General features: G+C 42.7%; 1 protein-coding gene across 1 annotated transcript in view; it reads right to left on the minus strand.

Moving 5' to 3' along the window:
- Positions 1–5,421: 5,421 nt before the first annotated feature.
- pcloa (piccolo presynaptic cytomatrix protein a) overlaps positions 5,422–19,763 on the minus strand; it is a gene marked incomplete at both ends in the record, with an annotated part of 70,491 nt that continues 56,149 nt past the window's right edge. Inside the window, 11 exon segments of the mRNA XM_084161577.1 lie at positions 5,422–5,565; positions 6,202–6,347; positions 6,611–6,745; positions 8,511–8,572; positions 8,848–8,986; positions 13,278–13,484; positions 14,761–14,973; positions 15,811–16,111; positions 16,259–16,330; positions 16,794–16,887; positions 17,948–17,974. Of these exon segments, the coding sequence (XP_084017703.1) occupies positions 5,422–5,565; positions 6,202–6,347; positions 6,611–6,745; positions 8,511–8,572; positions 8,848–8,986; positions 13,278–13,484; positions 14,761–14,973; positions 15,811–16,111; positions 16,259–16,330; positions 16,794–16,887; positions 17,948–17,974 (1,540 nt within the window).

The following is a 19,763-nucleotide window of genomic DNA, read 5'->3' on the forward strand; positions in this document are numbered from 1 at the left end:
CATTGATCGGGCACAGACACTTTACCAGGTGTTTAAAGACACCGTTACATATATGTAACATTGGACTTTAAAGGGTTATTAACAAGGTGATCAACTTTCCCATATGAATTTTCAGTACTTCAGTATTCGTTGCTTGTATGATAATCAGCAGGCCAACAAGACGAGTATAAGAGGAATATACGTTTTTGATTTGACAGAACAATAATGATCAAATGATAAACAGAGATGGCAGTTTAATATGCTATACACTTTAGATTATATTATGTTGGAATGCCTTGGTAGATGTATGCATACCTATCATCACATATCACATACAAAAACATTGTCAAGAAATCAATATACAAAGAAACACGCACCTTGCTTTCTTTGTACAGATATTTAATATTTAGACTTGGGGCAACAGCCGTTGTTTTTACAGCACAATTTGCATAATTTATCAATACCTCCTGTGTACAATCACAAAACCATGACATTAGATTTTTCTGTTTACATAGAAGTGGAAAACCCGACAGATTTTACAAGCATTATCTTTGTACAGTCAGCATACATCTTTAAATGATCTGATAATTTTTATTCAGAATTTCTTTCCCCTCGTAACGTTTGATCTCTCTATCTCTCTTTCTTTTTAAATAGAATTTCTGGACACAAAAATAGTATGAACGAACCACCAACTAAACATGCAACATCCATTGTTGTGAGCACATTTAAATTCTCCTGCAACTACTTGAGTTGATAAGATAAGGTTTGTCTGTGTTTGTATACTCTGATAAAACTCTGTTGTGTCTGGTGTAAGGGCAAGGTTTATAAGGTCTTTACTCCATCGACCTCCTGTAGGTATTCTACCATGTCAAGAGAGTTACATACTGCTTGTGTTTTCATCCCATGATCACATGCGTTAATGTCAGATATCAAGGAAATATTTCGGTTTCCTCTTGTAGAAAAAAAACAAATGTATTTACAAGGTAGGAAATAAAGAGATGACATTTCCGTGTGTGTGTGTAGATCTTAGGTAGACCACACATATAGGAAAGGGAGGTGCACTTTCAGGAGGACTTGGCCATTCATGGGTGTGGTATGGACACACTACACACGCACGCTTGTATCAAAAAGGATCGATCTCAAGTGGGTAACTATTTTAGATAGAACATCAAGTGATTACATTGTTCAACATTTTTTGGACATTTTTCAAATTACATACATACTGGAAAAATAAAACTATTTCAAAGTGGGGGTGCGTAAAAACTCAGTGAAACGCTAGAATCAGGTGGGAATGTGTCTCTGGTGTTAAGAAAGTGACTCCTTAGAGTCTGGTCTATGTGAAGACTCACTAGTGTGTGTGTGTGTGTGTCTGCTGAGACATTGGGCTGAAGACTGAGTTTCTGAGCTGAAATACAAGCACTGGATAATTTAGCTGAAAACAAAATACCTTTTCAATTAGCTATACAGTGGCTTGCGAAAGTATTCATCCCCATTGGCACTTTTCCTATTTTGTTGCCTTACAACCTGGAATTCAAATGGATTTTCTGGGGGATTGTATCATTTGATTTACACAACATGCCTACCACTTTGAAGATGCAATTTTTTTTTTATTGTGAAACAAACAAGAAATAAGACAAACAAAACAGAAAACTTGAGTGTGCATAACTATTCACCCCCCCCCCCCCCCCCCCCCACAAAGTCAATACTTTGTAGAGTCACCTTTAGCAGCAATTACAGCTGCAAGTCTCTTAGGGTATGTCTCTATAAGCTTGGCACATCTAGCCACTGGGATTATTGCCCATTCTTCAAGGCAAAACTGCTCCAGCTCCTTCAAGTTGGATGGGTTCCACTGGTGTACAGCAATCTTTAAGTCATACCACAGATTCTCAATTGGATTGAGGTCTGGGCTTTGACTAGGCTATTCCAAGACATTTAAATGTTTCCCCTTAAACCACTCGAGTGTTGCTTTAGCAGTATGCTTAGGGTCATTGTCCAGCTGGAAGGTGAACCTCCGTCCCAGTCTCAAATCTCTGGATGACTGAAACAGGTTTCCCACAAGAATTTCCCTGTGTTTAGCGGCATCCATCATTCCTTCAATTCTGACCAGTTTCCCAGTCCCTGCCGATGAAAAACATCCCCACAGCATGATGCTGCCACCACCATGCTTCACTGTGGGGATGGTGTTCTCAAGGTGATGAGAGGTGTTGGGTTTGTGCCAGACATAGCGTTTTCCTTGATGGCCAAAAAGCTCAATTTTTGTCTCATCTGACCAGAGTACATTCTTTCATATGCTTGGGGAATTTCCCACATGCCTTTTGGCGAACACCAAATGTGTTTGCTTATTTTTTTCTTTAAGCAATGGCTTTTTTTCTGGCCACTCTTCCGTAAAGCCCAGCTCTGTGGAGTGTACGGCTTAAAGTGGTCCTATGGACAGATACTCCAATCTCCGCTGTGGAGCTTTGCAGCTCCTTCTGGGTTATCTTTGGTGTCTTTGTTGCCTCTCTGATTAATGCCACCTTGCCTGGTCCGTGAGGTTTGGTGGGTGGCCTTCTCTTGGCAGGTTTGTTGTGGTGCCATATTCTTTCCATTTTTTAATAATGGATTTAATGGTGCTCCGTGGGAGATCTTATTTAGGGGCTTCATAGCAAATGGGGTGAATACATACGCACACACCACTTTTCCGTGATTAATTTTTTTGAATTTTTTGAAACAAGTTATTTTTTTCATTCCACTTCACCAATTTGGACTATTTTGTGTATGTCCATTACATGAAATCCAAATAAAAATCCATTTAAATTACAGGTTGTAATGCAACAAAATAGGAAAAATGCCAAGGGGGATTAATACTTTTGCAAGGCACTGTACATCTAACATTTGATGATGTAAAAAAACATACGAAAACAACAGTTTTTGTGCAATAAATAAAGTTGCATATAACAGTATGAGAAAGCACACATATAAAAATCTAATCTTAAGAGCTATATGTTCATATGAATTCCCAAACATGTAGACAGTAAAAAAAAAGATACATGTGAAAAATACAAACAGAATAACCCATTGTCCTCCCCTACAATGCATTGCTAACTCAGACTGTAGAATCTAGATCGACTCAGATATTTCAGACACAGTCACAACACAAAGTCTATGTTGCATAGAATCAACTGGATAGAACCTGTGGTGTTTGGTCAATGTTTGGCAAAGATCAAAGGTCAAAAGGTCACTATTAAACCAACCAGCCCTCTCACACCTTGACCCCAGGCAGGACATCACTCTGAGTGTGTCCTTTCAACTGAAAGCCACAATACACACCTTCAAATCTCACAGCTCCGTAGCTTACAGATGCATACCAGCCCATAGCGAAATAAATCTGTAGCCAGAGCCAGGACTATGACAAACATACCAAAATGTAATCATTGTAGCATTTCTTAATCAAAGCAACTTTGATTGAACTCATCTACAAACAATAGCCCCAGCTACCAACCTTTCCCCATAGACAAACAGAGAGCCCAATAGGATAGTTTGTACCTAGATATGTGATGGAGCTAGACACACCAACAGAAACAGTCCAAAGCATGCCGCATACACTAACTCCCCCACCCCACCCACCCATCCAATGTATAGATGGACAACTGTTTGGAGGGGACCCTGATGATATGAACCATGGGACACACTTTACTATACACAGGCCAAGAGTGTAATCAAGTATGGTCAACTATATTATATTACTATAATATATTACTATATAATGTATTTCATATATTCATTTGATATACTTATATATACATATATTTATATATATATATATATTTTATTTTATTTATTTATATATATATATATATATATATATATATATTCTTATATTTATATATATTATATTTCTCTACGAGTGGGGACATATATTCATCTATACATTCTATAACTTGACAAAGTGCTAAGTAAAACGTGACAGTGCATGTGACGTGATATTTCAAATGTGTGAATGTAAGGAGAAGTCAGAACTACGCTAGTCTTATGCATAGGAGTTCACTATGTATCTTACTAGGAGAAAAACCAGGCTTGAATCAGAGATAAAGCCTGTGCCCAATATTTCACATTCCAAAGGAAGGAAAAAATTAAATGTTAAGCTACAATCATCCAGAATGGATTGTCTGTGATAAAAATATATATATTGATCCTTCACAACGACAGTGTACTCAACTATATACAAAGTCAACCTCATGGGCAACAATGCAACTTTTCACTGTCATGTTCATTAGGTCACCCAACAGAAAACATTTTGCAACTGAAAACTAAAATTAGCATTTCTCCCTGGACAACTCCAGGTAGTCCCTCCTTGTTTCAGTCGGTTTTCTTCCATTTGGTGCCTAATAAACATGACCCTGTGCACAAGACTACCCAGTCTCATAAAACCCACACCAATTATACTTAGAACAATGTTTATATACTATATCTGATATATCAGCATCTAAATGTACATCTAGAGAGAGAAGAGAAGGGGACTGAAAGCAGACAGGGGAAATATTGTTGTCCCAAAATGTAAAAACATGCTTGCCGAGAGCTTTGTGCCTCGTGCCAGATGAGGGAGTCATTTCAAATCGAGAATTAGAATTAAAGTGAGAGTATGTTACAAAATATACTGTGTGTCCCTGTATTCCAAATTCTTCATTCATCATTGAGTACTTAAACAATTGAGGAGAATAATCAATAAAACTCTAATAATCATAATTATAATACAAAAATAAGAGGTGCAATCTCCATACAATAAATCTTTAACATTTCATTCCCAAAATGCTTCATAAATGAATTAAATTCTGCTAATAATATACAAAGCCATGAGGAGAATCCACAGGTAGTTATAATTTCATGAATAAATAAAAACATCTACAGTCAAATAAAGCAATGAGAGAATCTAAACGTGTCCATCCCCTGTATGCATGTGTCAGTCTCTTATGATCATCTTTCTCTGTGGTGTGTTTGAATGTGTGTGTGTGTGTGTGAGCGTGTGTGTAATACCTGGTTGATTCTGTTCTTGCTTTGTTGCCACAACGTCCTCCTCCCTCCCCTGGCTACACTACTTCCTGTAAACACAAGTTAATTTCTTGTAAACACATACCTACTTCCTCCCCACTACCCTTATCGCCAGAACGCATCTCAAACAAAGATTCTCTCCCCAATCCCCAGTCACAGCTCAAGCAATTCAAACCCTGACCCCTGACCCTTGACACTGAAACTCAAGATCCACAGCATACGTAAGAGATCCCTCACTCCCCGCACCCTAACGGTCCTCGCACCCACCCCAACAGTGGACCTGTGAGTATGTCCAGTAGGTCCATAAAGAGTGGATCAGTGATGGAGACAGTAAACTCGAATGCCTTAGCCATCCTCGTCTTTCTCTCTGTGAGTTACGAACCTATAGAATAGACAAGGTTAATAGTAGGTCCTTCATGAGTGGATCTGAGCAGAGCTAGCCAGCAGTTTGTGCCAGCTGACCACTCGCTTCCGCACGTCCACCTTATCCAGCCAGACGTAGGCCTCTCCAATCAGGGTCTTCTTAATGAACTTCCCTCCATTGGACACCAGGAAGAGCTGGACAGAGGGGAGAGAAGAGTTAGACACCAGGAAGAGCTGGACAGAGGAGAGAGAAGAGTTAGACACCAGGAAGAGCTGGACAGAGGGGAGAGAAGAGTTAGACACCAGGAAGAGCTGGACAGAGGAGAGAGAAGAGTTAGACACCAGGAAGAGCTGGACAGAGGAGAGAGAAGAGTTAGACACCAGGAAGAGCTGGACAGAGGAGAGAGAAGAGTTAGACACCAGGAAGAGCTGGACAGAGGAGAGAGAAGAGTTAGACACCAGGAAGAGCTGGACAGAGGAGAGAGAAGAGTTAGACACCAGGAAGAGCTGGACAGAGGGGAGAGAAGAGTCATGTTTAGAACAGACATCTAGCAGACACTTTTATCCAGAATATTCTTGGCACCCAGGACCAAAAATTGTGTGCATGCGAGCTGGCCGGCTACTCGATTTATGTAACAGTCTGTCACAAGAGTTCATACCCAGCATGACACACAGAGCATGTGATATAGGGGGCAGCGGTACAGCACACACAGTATACGAGCATCCTACGTATTATACTTTAAATGACATATAACAGTATCTAAGACAAAAAAGAGATGCATGAGATGCAGACAGACAGACAGAGGCAGGCAGGCAGGCAGGCAGGCAGACCTGCAGAGAGTGGCCAGTGGGGTTCATGCAGAATCTGAAGGTCTCGTTGAAGGAGGGCTCGCGGTCGTGACGACACACCCGGGTCTTCTTCTTGATGATCCTCTTCTGGGTCGCAATGTTCACCACATACAGCTTCACATAGAGGTCTGTGGACACACACACATGCACTCATATGAGCACACACCACATTTGTCACAAAATAGTTATCTTCTATTTTCTGAAACAGTGTGTGTGTGTGTGTGTGTGTCTACATGAGTGTGTGTGTGTGCGTGCGTGTACCTGAATTCACATGTATCTGTACCATTTCAGTGTGCGAGCGAATGTGCATCCACATGAGTGTGTAAACGTGTGTCTGCATGTGTGTGTGTGTACATGTTTGTGTGTAATGTACAGGTACATATACCAGTACCTGGCAGGTGGTCTGGAGACTTGAACTTGTAGGTGATGTTTCTGCACTGGAGAATCTCCAACACCAGCTGGTCTCCCTCTGTCTTCAGCTCCTTCTTCAGAGCTATCTTGATCTCCCCCATTACCTGGGTCTTACCTACACACACACACACACACACACACACACACACACACACACACACACTCACGTTAGTTCAATTACACACCAGTGGCGGTCAGTGCCATTTAAGAGGGAGGACGATATTTTTTTTTTAATGAGCATGGCTTTATTTCTATTACAGCATATTGGATGACTCTCATTCATATTCCATTCACCCAGGTCAATGTAACAGCGATAGGTTTAGGCTACTACAGGATAGCCCAATTTTCCCTATACCCAACATGAGGTTGCTACAACCTAGCCTATGAATGAAAGTTTACAATGTAGGTGCACATTACCGCCTTGCACACTCTTGCCTGCATCAAGCTGAGCTAGGGTGTAATCATTAGTCCAACAGTTGCAAACGAGAGTTTTCATTGGACAAATTCAGGTATGTTTATCCGTGTTTTGTTCCGTTTGCTTCCGTTTAAGAAAAGTTTTTTCAACAGAATCAGCGGAATGAATACACCCCTGATCACATGCAAACACAGTTCACTTTGATCCCTTTGATCGTTGTATTTTCCCTTATCACATCTACGTGCTCTCCTCCTTTCATCTTTTCCCTTTGCTTGTGGACTTCAGTGCACAACACATTAGCTGTCTGTGACCAGGCGAAAAAACCTTTCCAAGCAAACCTTCATATCATAACCGCTAACTGCTACACACAGCCTACATCGTTGTCACCATATTAACGTCATAGTCAACATAGCTACTAGAACTAACGCATTAGTACACCCGCTATAATCATGCAGTACAGTGTACAGTCAGCAGCAAGCAGTTTAGCAGTTACACCGGCGGGCCCCGGTGGCAATAAATGAATAAAACCAAAAGCTTACCTTGACTTGGAAGAGTTCCAGTGTTGGATAGCCATAGCCAGCTAGCTAACATTGCATCCCTCTCTGTTTGAGCCGGGTGTTTGAGTAGGCTAAGCTAGCTAGCTGCATTTTCTAGCTAAGTGAAAGTGAACAAAAATACAACTAAATATAACTCTCTCTCTTTCTCTTGCTTCCTCTTCATTTTTAAAGAATGAATTTGTTGAAAACTGTTCAACTATTGTCTTTCTCTTTGAGTCAACTACTTACCACATTTTGTGCACTGCAGTGCTAGCTAGCTGAGCATATTCTTTCAGTACTAGATTCATTCTCTGATCCTTTGATTGGGTGGACAACATGTCAGTTCATGCTTCAAGAGCTCTGATAGGTTGGCGGACGTCCTCCGGTGCTGTTGAGGCTACTGTAGACCGTCATTGCAAAACAGTGTTTTAATAAATTATTTGGTGACGTGAATATATTTTGTATAGTTTTATCTAAAAATGATAACTTTTTTAATGTTTCACTATTTTTATTTTTATGAAATCCAATAAGGATGATGGCCCTCCACTTCCTCCTCTGAGGAGCCTCCACTGATCACTAGAGTGTTCCTTCCATGACACGTGTCAGTACTGTATGAAGTGTGCTCATAAGGTCAGATGAATGTGACTGGTGCTGTTACTTCCTGATGACTCATGACTTCACACCAATCACAACACTCACACTGGGATTCAACTAAACCTGCCATAGAGAGCAGACCAGCTAACCATAGTTATATCTGAGGGATGTGTTGACACATATTGTACATACTGAAGCTCACAAGGACATACTCACACCTATACACACACATGCATGCACACCATAGAATTACGCTTCCACCTCCAGGGGGTATACACACACACACATACACACACACGCACACACACACACACACACACACCACTGTGACTTACCCTCAGAGTCCATATGGCCCATTGGTGCTATCATCACGTCGGTGCCATTTGGAATCTTCCCACTGTCAGGAACAAGATTATATCAAAATACAGAAATATATACACTGAATGTACTAAACATGTACCCCCATCCCCCTCAATTCTTTCAAGGCTTAACAAATCCTTCTTTAACCTGTCTCTTCCCCTTCATCTACACTGATTGAAGGGGATTTAACAAGTGACATCAATAAGGGATCATAGTTTCACCTGGTCAGTCTATGTCATGAAAAGAGCATGTTTTGTACACTCAGTGTCTATAGAACAAACAGTGTAAAATATATACAATAACCAAACTCACAACCGAGGGACCTGGAAGATGGCACTGTCCACGGCATTAGTCCCGCTCTCTTCCTCCAATAGGCTGTAAGCACTGCCACTCAGACCGCTGTCCAATGAGGCGGCTGTTACCGGGGCGTCACCAGACCTGCCGGGCCGTGCTGTATGGAGATTGGACCACACAGGTCACGAGAGAGAGAGAGAGAGAGGGAGCCCCATATAGGCCTGGTTGAGAATGTATTGCCTTATGTGGGTGCACTATGGGTCTCAATAAAGCCTTGGTAACTTTTCTCCTTTGGTTTCAGTTAAGTTATAGTATTACACCACCCATGCCTACTGTTACCATATTAAATATTATTTAGCACTTTGAGTGTGATGGATAGCTCTTCCACCTTACGTGACATAACATGATGTGTGTGTGTGTGTTTGATCTACAGATTAAGGGCAGCCAACACCTCTCCTCCAATACACACCAAATTGTTATCATGAATAGCACCACAATGCTATAGAAGACAGGCATGAAGCATACAGGTATGGGCAGATGTAGCAGAATACATACAGTATCATCCCTCACACATAAACAAGACAACATTTTCAAACTGCTTCATCACTGGACACACAGAGAGAACACAAGGACACAGACACATAACGATCCAGAGAAATAGTATCAAATGTTAAGCAACATAAATATGTTCACAACAGACCAAACAAAAGGCCCACAGACCCTAGTACGCGTTAGTAATCTAAATGTTGGACTAAGTGTGTGTCTGCATTGTGGGGCTAACTAATCATTTTACTCTAAAACACATTGACGTAAAGTTACTTATAAGCAATTTTTCCATTTGATATACAAATCATCACAATTACATGTTAGTAATTGATGGTAGTTTTAAAAAACGTGCATCGTTTAAATGTCTATTTATGTCTTTGCCTTGCAAAAGTCAGGTATAATGAATGCACTGTTTATATTCACAGCAACTCCTAAGTTAGTGTGTTACTGACTGGGTTTGACCTGGGACTTCTTTGTTCCACAAGACTGTGTTAGCCAGCTGAGCTAAAGCCTAGGCATTAGCTCGGGGATCTTAATGCCAAAACAAGTTTAAATCACTTCTTCAGCTCTGGCAAGGTTACTCACAAAACCACCTCGTTTACATAAGTGCAGTGGTGAGATAGAGTATGACTGGTCGGTTGTGAATGGCGTGGGATGTGTGAGTCACGTGACATGAAACTGGATCTATGCCGACGCTCTTCTCTCTCAGGCCTCTCGACATGACAAGATAAAATAAAAGTTTGCTAGTACCATTGAAGGACGCAAGGGAAAACGGAGTAAAAAAAGTGTACAGGTACTTTATAAAGTATTATAAACTGGGTGGTTCGAGCCCTGAATGCTGATTGGCTGACAGCCGTATACCACGGGTATGACAAAACATTTATTTTTACTGCTCTAATTACGTTGGTAACCAGTTTATAATAGCAATAAGGCACCTCGGGGGTATTTGATCATTTATATGGCCAATATACCACAGCTAAGGGCTGTGTCCTAGCAGTCCGCGTTGCTGCATCGTGCCTAAAAACAGCCCTTAGCCGTGGTATATTGGCTATATACCACACCCCCTTGGGCCTTATTGCTTAATGGTTTTATGGTAATTGCTGTCAAGCCTGATTTATTATGAATTTCTTCTTATTATTATTTTTTTTAAATTGTTTGTTTGTTTTTGTTTTAGGCGGTAGATCAGCTTTAATATTGCAGATAGATTGTAACTTCCATCAATGTAATCACTTCCAATCCCCCATATATATATTTTGCAAATATACTGTATATACAGTGGCTTGCGAAAGTATTCACCCCCCTTGGCATTTTTCCTATTTTGTTGCCTTACAACCTGGAATTAAAATGGATTTTTGGGGGGTTTGTATCATTTTATTTACACAACATGTCTACCACTTTGAAGATACAAAATATTTTTTCTTGTGAAACAAACAAGAAATAAGAAAAAAAAACAGAAAACTTGAGCTTGCATAATTATTCAATACTTTGTAGAGCCATCTTTTGCAGCAATTACAGCTGCAAGTCTCTTGGGCTATGTCACTATGAGCTTGGCACATCTAGCCACTAGGATTTTTGCCCATTCTTCAAGGCAAGACTGCTCCAGCTTCTTCAAGTTGGATGGGTTCCGCTGGTGTACAGCAATCTTTAAGTCATACCACAGATTCTCAATTGGATTGAGGTCTGGGCTTTGACTAGGCCATTCCAAGACATTTAAATGTTTCCCCTTAAACCACTCAAGTGTTGCTTTAGCAGTATGCTTAGGGTCATTGTCCTGCTGGAAGGTGAACCTCCATCCCAGTCTCAAATCTCTGGAAGACTTAAACAGGTTTCCCTCAAGAATTTCCCTGTATTTAGCGCCATCCATCATTCCTTCAATTCTGACCAGTTTCCCAGTCCCTGCCGATGAAAAACATCCCCACAGCATGATGCTGCCACCACCATGCTTCACTGTGGGGATGGTGTTCTCAGGGTGATGAGAGGTGTTGGGTTTGTGCCAGACATAGCGTTTTCCTTGATGGCCAAAAAGCTCAATTTTTGTCTCATCTGACCAGAGTACCTTCTTCCATATGTTTGGGGACTCTCCCAGATGCCTTTTGGCGAACACCAAACCTGTTTGCTTATTTTTTTCTTTAAGCAATGGCTTTTTTCTGGCCACTCTTCCGTAAAGCCCAGCTCTGTGGAGTGTACGGCTTAAAGTGGTCCTATGGACAGATACTCCAATCTCCGCTGTGGAGCTTTGCAGCTCCTTCAGGGTTATCTTTGGTCTCTTTGTTGCCTCTCTGATTAATGCCCTACTTGCCTGGTCCGTGAGTTTTGGTGGGCGGCCCTCTCTTGGCAGGTTTGTTGTGGTGCCATATTCTTTCAATTTTTTAATAATGGATTTAATGGTGCTCCGTGGGATGTTCAAAGTTTCTGATCTTTTTTTATAACCCAACCCTGATCTGTACTTCTCCACAACTTTGTCCCTGACCTGTTTGGCGAGCTCCTTGGTCTTCATGGTGCCGCTTGCTTGGTGGTGCCCCTTGGTTAGTGGTGTTGCAGACTCTAGGGCCTCTCAAACAGGTGTATATATACTGAGATCATGTGACAGATCATGTGACACTTAGATTGCAAACAGGTGGACTTTATTTAACTAATTATGTGACTTCTGAAGGTTATTGGTTGCACCAGATCTTATTTAGGGGCTACATAGCAAAGGGGGTGAATACATATGCACGCACCACCTTTCCGTTATTTATTTTCTATAATTTTTTGAAACATTTTTTTTACATTTTACTTCACCAATTTGGACTATTTTGTGTATGTCCATTACATTAAATCCAAATAAAAATCCATTTAAATTACAGGTTGTAATACAACAAAATAGGAAAAAATGCCAAGGAGGATGAATACTTTTGCAAGGCACTGTATATACAGTACCAGTCAAAAGTTTGAATGAGTAGGTGGGTCCAAACTTTTGACTGGTAGCTTATATACATATACATACAGTACCAGTCAAAAGTTTGGACACACCTACTCATTCCAGGGTTTTTCTTTTTTTAAACTATTTTCTACATTGTAGAATAATAGTGAAGACATCAAAACTATGAAATAACACATATGGAATCATGTAGTAACCAAAAAAGTGTTAAACAAATCAAAATATATTTTATATTTGAGATTCTTCAAATAGCCACCCTTTGCCTTGATGAAAAGCATTCCAGGTGAAGCTGGTTGAGAGAATGCCAAGAGTGTGCAAAGCTGTCATCAAGGCAAAGGGTGGCTTTTTGAAGAATCTCAAATATAAAAATATATTTTGATTTGTTTAACACTTTTTTGGTTACTACATGATTCCATATATGTTATTTCATAGTTTTGATGTCTTCACTATTATTCTACAATGTAAAGAAAATTAAAAATAAAGAAAAACCCTGGAATGAGTAGGTGTGTCCAAACTTTTGACTGGTACTGTACATACACAGCCTGATTTATTGTTAGGGAACAATGCCGGAGCCCTGGATTGATAGTCCATTTCCTGGTATTAGCAAACTGTGTCGGCGGCCATTAAGAAATTGTGTCTCACTGCATGAATCTGTGGCTGTGTGTTAGCTCTCTCTCTCTCTCTCTCTCTCTCTCTCTCTCTCTCTCTCTCTCTCTCTCTCTCTCTCTCTCTCTCTCTCTCGCTCGCTCTCTCTCTCTCTCTCTCTCTCTCTCTCTCTCTCTCTCTCTCTCTCTCTCTCTCGCTCTCTCTCTCTCTCTCTCCTAATTTCCCTTTCTGTCTGTTGTAGCTTGTCTGACCTCTTTTTGTCTGTTGTCAGATCTCTCTCTTTCTGCAGGTGTGCGTTAGTAGTATCCCAGCCTGTCTCTCTCCGGCTGCAACAATCTTTGCAGTCAGTCACACGACAGAGACGTGCAACTCTCACCTCCTTCCCTCTGTGGCCTCTCTTCAGACATGGCTTTCCTGAAGGTCAGGTGTCTGCCGTCTGCTTGGCTCCCATTGGCTGATGTTGCCGGGCCCGGCGGGGCGGGGAGCGAATCGGATTGGGCTTTCTGAATGGTGAGCACGCCCACTATGCTGTGTCTGTGGTGCCTCAGGGAGAGGCGGCCTCTTTGGGCTGGGGGGTAGGAGACTGGAGGGGGTAAGGGGCGCAGGCGCGGGACAGGGTCACGCCAAGGGGGTAGAGGGCAGAGGTCAAGGCCGGGGGCAGGGGGCGGGGCGAGATGGAGACTCAGAAAGCAGGAATATCATCACCATGGAAACCAGCTTTACTGTCAGTCACATGCAGCCACAGTGCGCGGTGCGTAGTCGCCCCGCCCCTCCACGTCACATAGGGGTGGGGCGTGCAGCATCTACTGAGGTGCATTGTGGTCCCAAAATAAAAAAAAGGGTGGGTGGGAGAGGGGCAGCGGACTGCATGCACAGCCGTCTCAGAGTGGAGTAGCTTGAGAAAGCCGGCCATTTTGGTATAAAACAGAACAAAATAAGTCCACAACACGGGGAAAAAAAGGGTTTGTGAAATTTAAACAAAGGGAGACTTGTAAATGCTTGGATCAGGTAGTTCAAACGATTCAAGTGCTATCTAATTGTAATTCCTAGCCTTCACTCTCTTGGACCATGATACCATGGCTAGTCCAAACTGAATAAAACATACTGTGTCTACTAATCTACTGAGTGTATACTGTGTATACCATGGTAGTCATTGGTTTGACTAGTCATGTGAGAGCACTGGCAGTGGTGCTGTGTTCTGGCACTGATTGTGGTCCCAAAGTGACCTTTCAAAAGCCCTACTTGTTTGTCGGGAGTCAGTCTTGTTTAAGATCATCGTTGTCATTCTGCAACATTCTGTTAACTGTCTTACAAAATTAATTAACACAAGAACATTTAAAAGAATGTTTGAAACAAACTTGGTTTAGGGGAGGATGATTAAGCCTGCAACCTTATGATTCGTTATTTAAACGTTTAGTTACAATTTATGACATCATTTAACAGAGGGTTTAGTGTCTGTTTTTAGAAAAGTTAGTTTAATTGTAGTAATTGTATATTCCTTTTTATCAAACTTTTAACCAATGGAGTTTAAAATGCTTTTAACAGCAATCTTTGTGGCACTGGCGGTTCATTGAAACAGGGTAAACTTATGAGTAAACTTAAGTGTAAACTCTAAAACAGGAAGTGCTACAGTACAGTAAGTGTGATGCCAGATCTACACACCGTGGGAACATACAGAAGAGAAGCAGTGAGAGGTACGGAAAGGACCAGAAGTAGGACAAATGTAAAAAAAGGAGGGGAAGAAAATAGAAGGAAACGGGAAAAAAGAGAAAAGAAAGAAAACAGCTCAAACTGGACAGAAGGGAGAACAGATGAGCGCGAGGCGGCCATGCTGCGGAGGCTTTATTTGCGTCTTTTACTTGGTTGGAGGCGGTGCTGATGCTGCGGAGCCAGAGCTTCACCCGTTGCTACTGCGACATCGCCGGCACCATCCTGCTGGTGTTGCCTTGCACTTTTGCGAGGCACCGCACGTGGAGCCGCGCGTGGCGTATGTTGGCTGTGGCCCTCGGACGGGGAAGGCTTCGACGTGCCGGGGCTACTGTGAGATTTCTCAATAGTGGGCACCTGCATGTCTAGAACAACCAAATTCACCAATTACCATCTACAATTTCCATTAAAGCTACCATCTGTTGTTGTGCTCTTCTGTTTATACATCAGGGCTAGCTAGTTACTAAGCTACATGCCACATTATGTAGCGCCCTGTCTAAATGACCCTTTGGAAGTGGGTATTTTCCACTTATTTGGGCCACATAACTTTTGGGTTTTCCACTTAAATTTGGGATTTTCCAAATAAGTTTAGGGTTAAGACTGAGGAGATGGGGGTTGTTTTCAAAGCCTTCCACGGCCATGTTGTGTAAGGATGGGAATGGAGGAAGCTGAGAGTAGGAAAAGTCTGAGCTGAGTGGAGTCATGGCAACAACAGAAAATAAAAACATGGCAAAGCAAAGAGCATGAAGCCAAAGCTATAATGGGTGAGTCAGAATGGCGAGAGAGAAGGAAAGAAAGAAAGTGACAGAGACGGGATAGAAAGAGATAGACAGAGAGAAAGAGAGAGACGGGCAGATAGATAGAGAGAGAAAAAGACAGCTAGAGAAAACGAGAGAACAAGAGAGAGAGAGAGAGAGAGAGAGAGAGGGGGGGGGGATAGAGAGAGAGAGAGAGAGAGAGAGAGGGGGGAGAGAGAGAGAGAGAGGGGGGGGGAGAGAGAGAGAGAGAGAGGGGGGATAGAGAGAGAGAGAGAGAGAGAGAGAGGGGATAGAGAGAGAGAGAACAAGGGAGAGAGGGGAGAGAGAACAAGGGAGAGAGGGGAGAGAGAACCAGAACAGGTACAGATAGAGAGAAAGGAGTACGGTAGGTTGTTCATGATGACTATGAGGCCAAAGGGATGAGAAAGACTGGACCTCTCCTACCCTTGGCTGGATCAGGAAAGATCCCGTGGCTCCGACTCTTGATGACCGATGACTTGGGCGAGTCATGGTTCCCGTGGGAGGGGGTTTTGGGGGAGGCGTGCTGCGAGGGGGGCTTGGGGGAGTCCTCTTTACCGTGGGCAGGGGTTTTGGGGGAGGCGTGCTGCGAGGGGGGCTTGGGGGAGTGCTGGCGCCCCTGTGCTGGAAGGGAGCGCCGGTGGTGCTCTCCCTCACTCTGTTCCTTCAGAGGGAGCCAGCGTGGGACGTTATCCATGTTAGCCGTGTTGGACAGGTCCATCAACACCTAGAAGAACACCCACACACAGCCCCTTTAACATCAACCTCACATAGTGGATGGCTGCTACTTATAGGTAACTTACAGCAGCATCACAGTAATGTATGTCACCCTCACATAAGTGCTATGGATAAAATGCATGTCTCTCTCTCTCACCTCTCCCAGAAAGTCATTGGAGGAGCACTTGTCGTAGTCCCACACGCTCACCTCCAGCATCTTCTTCCTCAGCTGAAACACAGACACACACACACACACAACCCACATTATTATTACATTTTAGTCATTTAGCAGACACTCTTATCCAGAGCGACTTACAGTTAAGTGAGTGCATACATTATTTTATTTTTTTCATACAGTCCCCCTGTGGGAATCGAACACACAACCCTGGCGTTGGAAACGCCATGCTCTACCAACTGAGCTACATCCCTGCCGGCCATTCCCTCCCCTACCCTGGACGACGCTGGGCCAATTGTGCGCCGCCCCATGGGTCTCCTGGTCGCGGCCGGCTACGACAGAGCCTGGATTCGAACCAGGATCTCTAGTGGCACAGCTAGCACTGCGATGCAGTGCCTTAGACCACTGCGCCACTCGGGAGGCGCAGTGGTCCTCTAAACTCACAAATGCAGTATTCACAGTAACCAACAGGACATTGTGGTTATTCCAAAAGCAGCTAGTGATACTGTACCAGTACCTGTTCCAGGTGGATGTTCTTATAGATGACAGTCTGGTTCCACTCTGGGTTCAGACTCTTGCCAGCTTGTTTTGATCTCCTCTTATTCTCAGCACTGGAATCACACACAGACACGTAGACAGAGCAGGCCATTAGCAAGGTAGACACACACATAGACTACATAAACACACACACTCGCACACACACGTAGCCTACGTACACACAGACACACACACACACACTCGCGCACACACACACACTCACACATAGCCTATGTACACACAGACACACACTCGCGCACACGCACTCGCACACACACACACTCGCACACACACACTTGCACACACACACACACACACACACTCGCGCACACACACACACTCACACATAGCCTATGTACACACAGACACACACTCGCGCACACGCACTCGCACACACACACACTCGCACACACACACTTGCACACAAACACGCACACACACACTCGCACACACACGCGCACTACGTACACACAGACACACACTCACACGCACTACGTACACACAGACACACACTCTCTCTCTCTCTCACACACACACACACACACACAAAACACATAAATTCAGAGCACAATAGCACAATGTTAGGGTGTAGGGCACGATTAAAGGATGTAGGGAACAATGTTAAGATGTAGGGCACAATGTAAGGGAGTAGGGAACAATTTAGGGCACAATTAAAATGGAAGACTACAGGGAACAACACTGGATACAACGTAAATCACAATATCAAGAACAATGTCAGGGTGAGGTACAAAGTAAAACACAATGTTAGAAAAACTATTTATATATCTGACAGACATGTAGGGAAATTAGTTAGGGGAAAGTGGGGATCATATGTTAGGGAATATTGTAGCGATTAGAGGTAGAGTCTACTGTAGTATGCATATTAGAACACAATCTAAGGGTGTAGGGAACAATATGAGGGCATAGGGCAGAAGTGTACAATGCATGGGAGTGGAAAGGTGTTAGAGTGAGTATATAGTGACTTGCTGGGGTTACACGCTCGTCACGAGCGCCACATGCATTGGGCCCTGAGCCTTCAAATCAATCGTCATCATAATCCCGGTCCATCAACAACCTTACTACAACCTAACGGCAACCATCAAAGTCAAAAGTCAGAGTGGGCAAATCACATACCTGGCATTCTGGACAACCATGACCTGACTGAATGGGTCCAGCATGCATTAAATATAAGAACAGCATACAGAAACAAGGGTCAGTGTTGGGGGGGGGGGGTTAAGTGAGGGTTCAGGTGTGTGCGTGTGTGTGTTTGGGGAGGTCAGTAACAGGGAAGTGGGCATGGGGCACAGGATGTGTGTTGAGGCAGTGAGAGAGGAATGTGTCTGTGTGTATTGTGAGTGTGCATTATCCCCCAGCATGTGTGTGCTTGTATATGTATTACATTGTAAAGGTCCAGTGGTCCCTAAGGACCCCGTAGATAAGGGTTGGGTAGGTGGGAGAGCTGATTACAACACAACATAATCACATTAAGCACTGCGATCCAGACGGCTACAGTGTGGATCGTATTACAAGCTATTATGAGTCTTATTGATTTCCCTGCTCTATTCCGCCTAGCAACAAGAGCAAAGGGGAAAACTTTGCTACATGGCAAAATATAACATAATTTACATCATGTTTAGGGTATTACACATGTCTCGTTTGACGCTGATTAGTTGTTAATGACTCCCTTCATAAAAACTAGATATCAAATGTCTACATAGAAATAGAGGTCCTAGAATGGTAATTCAATTTCATGTCATGTAACAGGCTTGTAACAGGCTTATTTATCATAGTGGTATGGTGGAACTGATATCTGACATCAGGTGTGGGTGGTGCATAGAACATAAAAAATATGCCATGGCCAGCTAAAATCAATCATAAATCGATTAAAAGATGAATGGGAGTTCGTTTTGAGCTTTCCAAAATGGCCACCTTTTGAAGTGGTCTAGCCATGGTTTTAATGGTAATCTCAGTTCTATGCATTTCTTCCGTATGAATGTGTTTGTCTACATGACCTGAAATTCATATATTTACCATGGCAAGGCCTACTAACCGAATCACCTTTCCAGTGTTTTATATACACTTAAAACAATTACAGTAACACTTTACCACACAACCATTCGACACTGCTATCGATAATGCTTTCACTGCGATATGACACAGTTCATTATTAACTCACAGTGATGTACATTCGACAAGAAAATGCTCTGGTAACATTACAGAGCATAGATACATCGACAGAGCACAGCAACAGAGCAAGGATGAAAGACTTACATAATGGTTGTAGTGTGTAAGCTACTATAGGTGGTCTGTGAAGTATACTTGACTTCTCTCACCAAAAAGATTGTTCTCTCCTTGACTTGACTTGCTCCAGTGTTTCTGTCCCTACCTCTCTGCCATAGCCTTGAATCCAAACTGAATACCACTCCTCTCTGCTATAGCCTAGAATCCAAACTGAATACCACTCCTCTCTGCTATAGCCTAGAATCCAAACTGAATACCACTCCTCTCTGCTATAGCCTAGAATCCAAACTGAATACCACTCCTCTCTGCTATAGCCTAGAATCCAAACTGAATACCACTCCTCTCTGCTATAGCCTAGAATCCAAACTGAATACCACTCCTCTCTGCTATAGCCTTGAATCCAAACTGAATACCACTCCTCTCTGCTATAGCCTAGAATCCAAACTGAATACCACTCCTCTCTGCTATAGCCTAGAATCCAAAATGAATACCACTCCTCTCTGCTATAGCCTAGAATCCAAACTGAATACCACTCCTCTCTGCTATAGCCTAGAATCCAAACTGAATACACTCCTCTCTGCTATAGCCTAGAATCCAAACTGAATACACTCCTCTCTGCTATAGCCTAGAATCCAAACGGAATACCACTCCTCTCTGCTATAGCCTAGAATCCAAACTGAATACCACTCCTCTCTGCTATAGCCTAGAA

Source organism: Coregonus lavaretus (genome assembly GCF_964263955.1).
Source record: "Coregonus lavaretus genome assembly, chromosome: 5".
In the NCBI taxonomy this organism is placed as follows: domain Eukaryota; kingdom Metazoa; phylum Chordata; class Actinopteri; order Salmoniformes; family Salmonidae; genus Coregonus; species Coregonus lavaretus.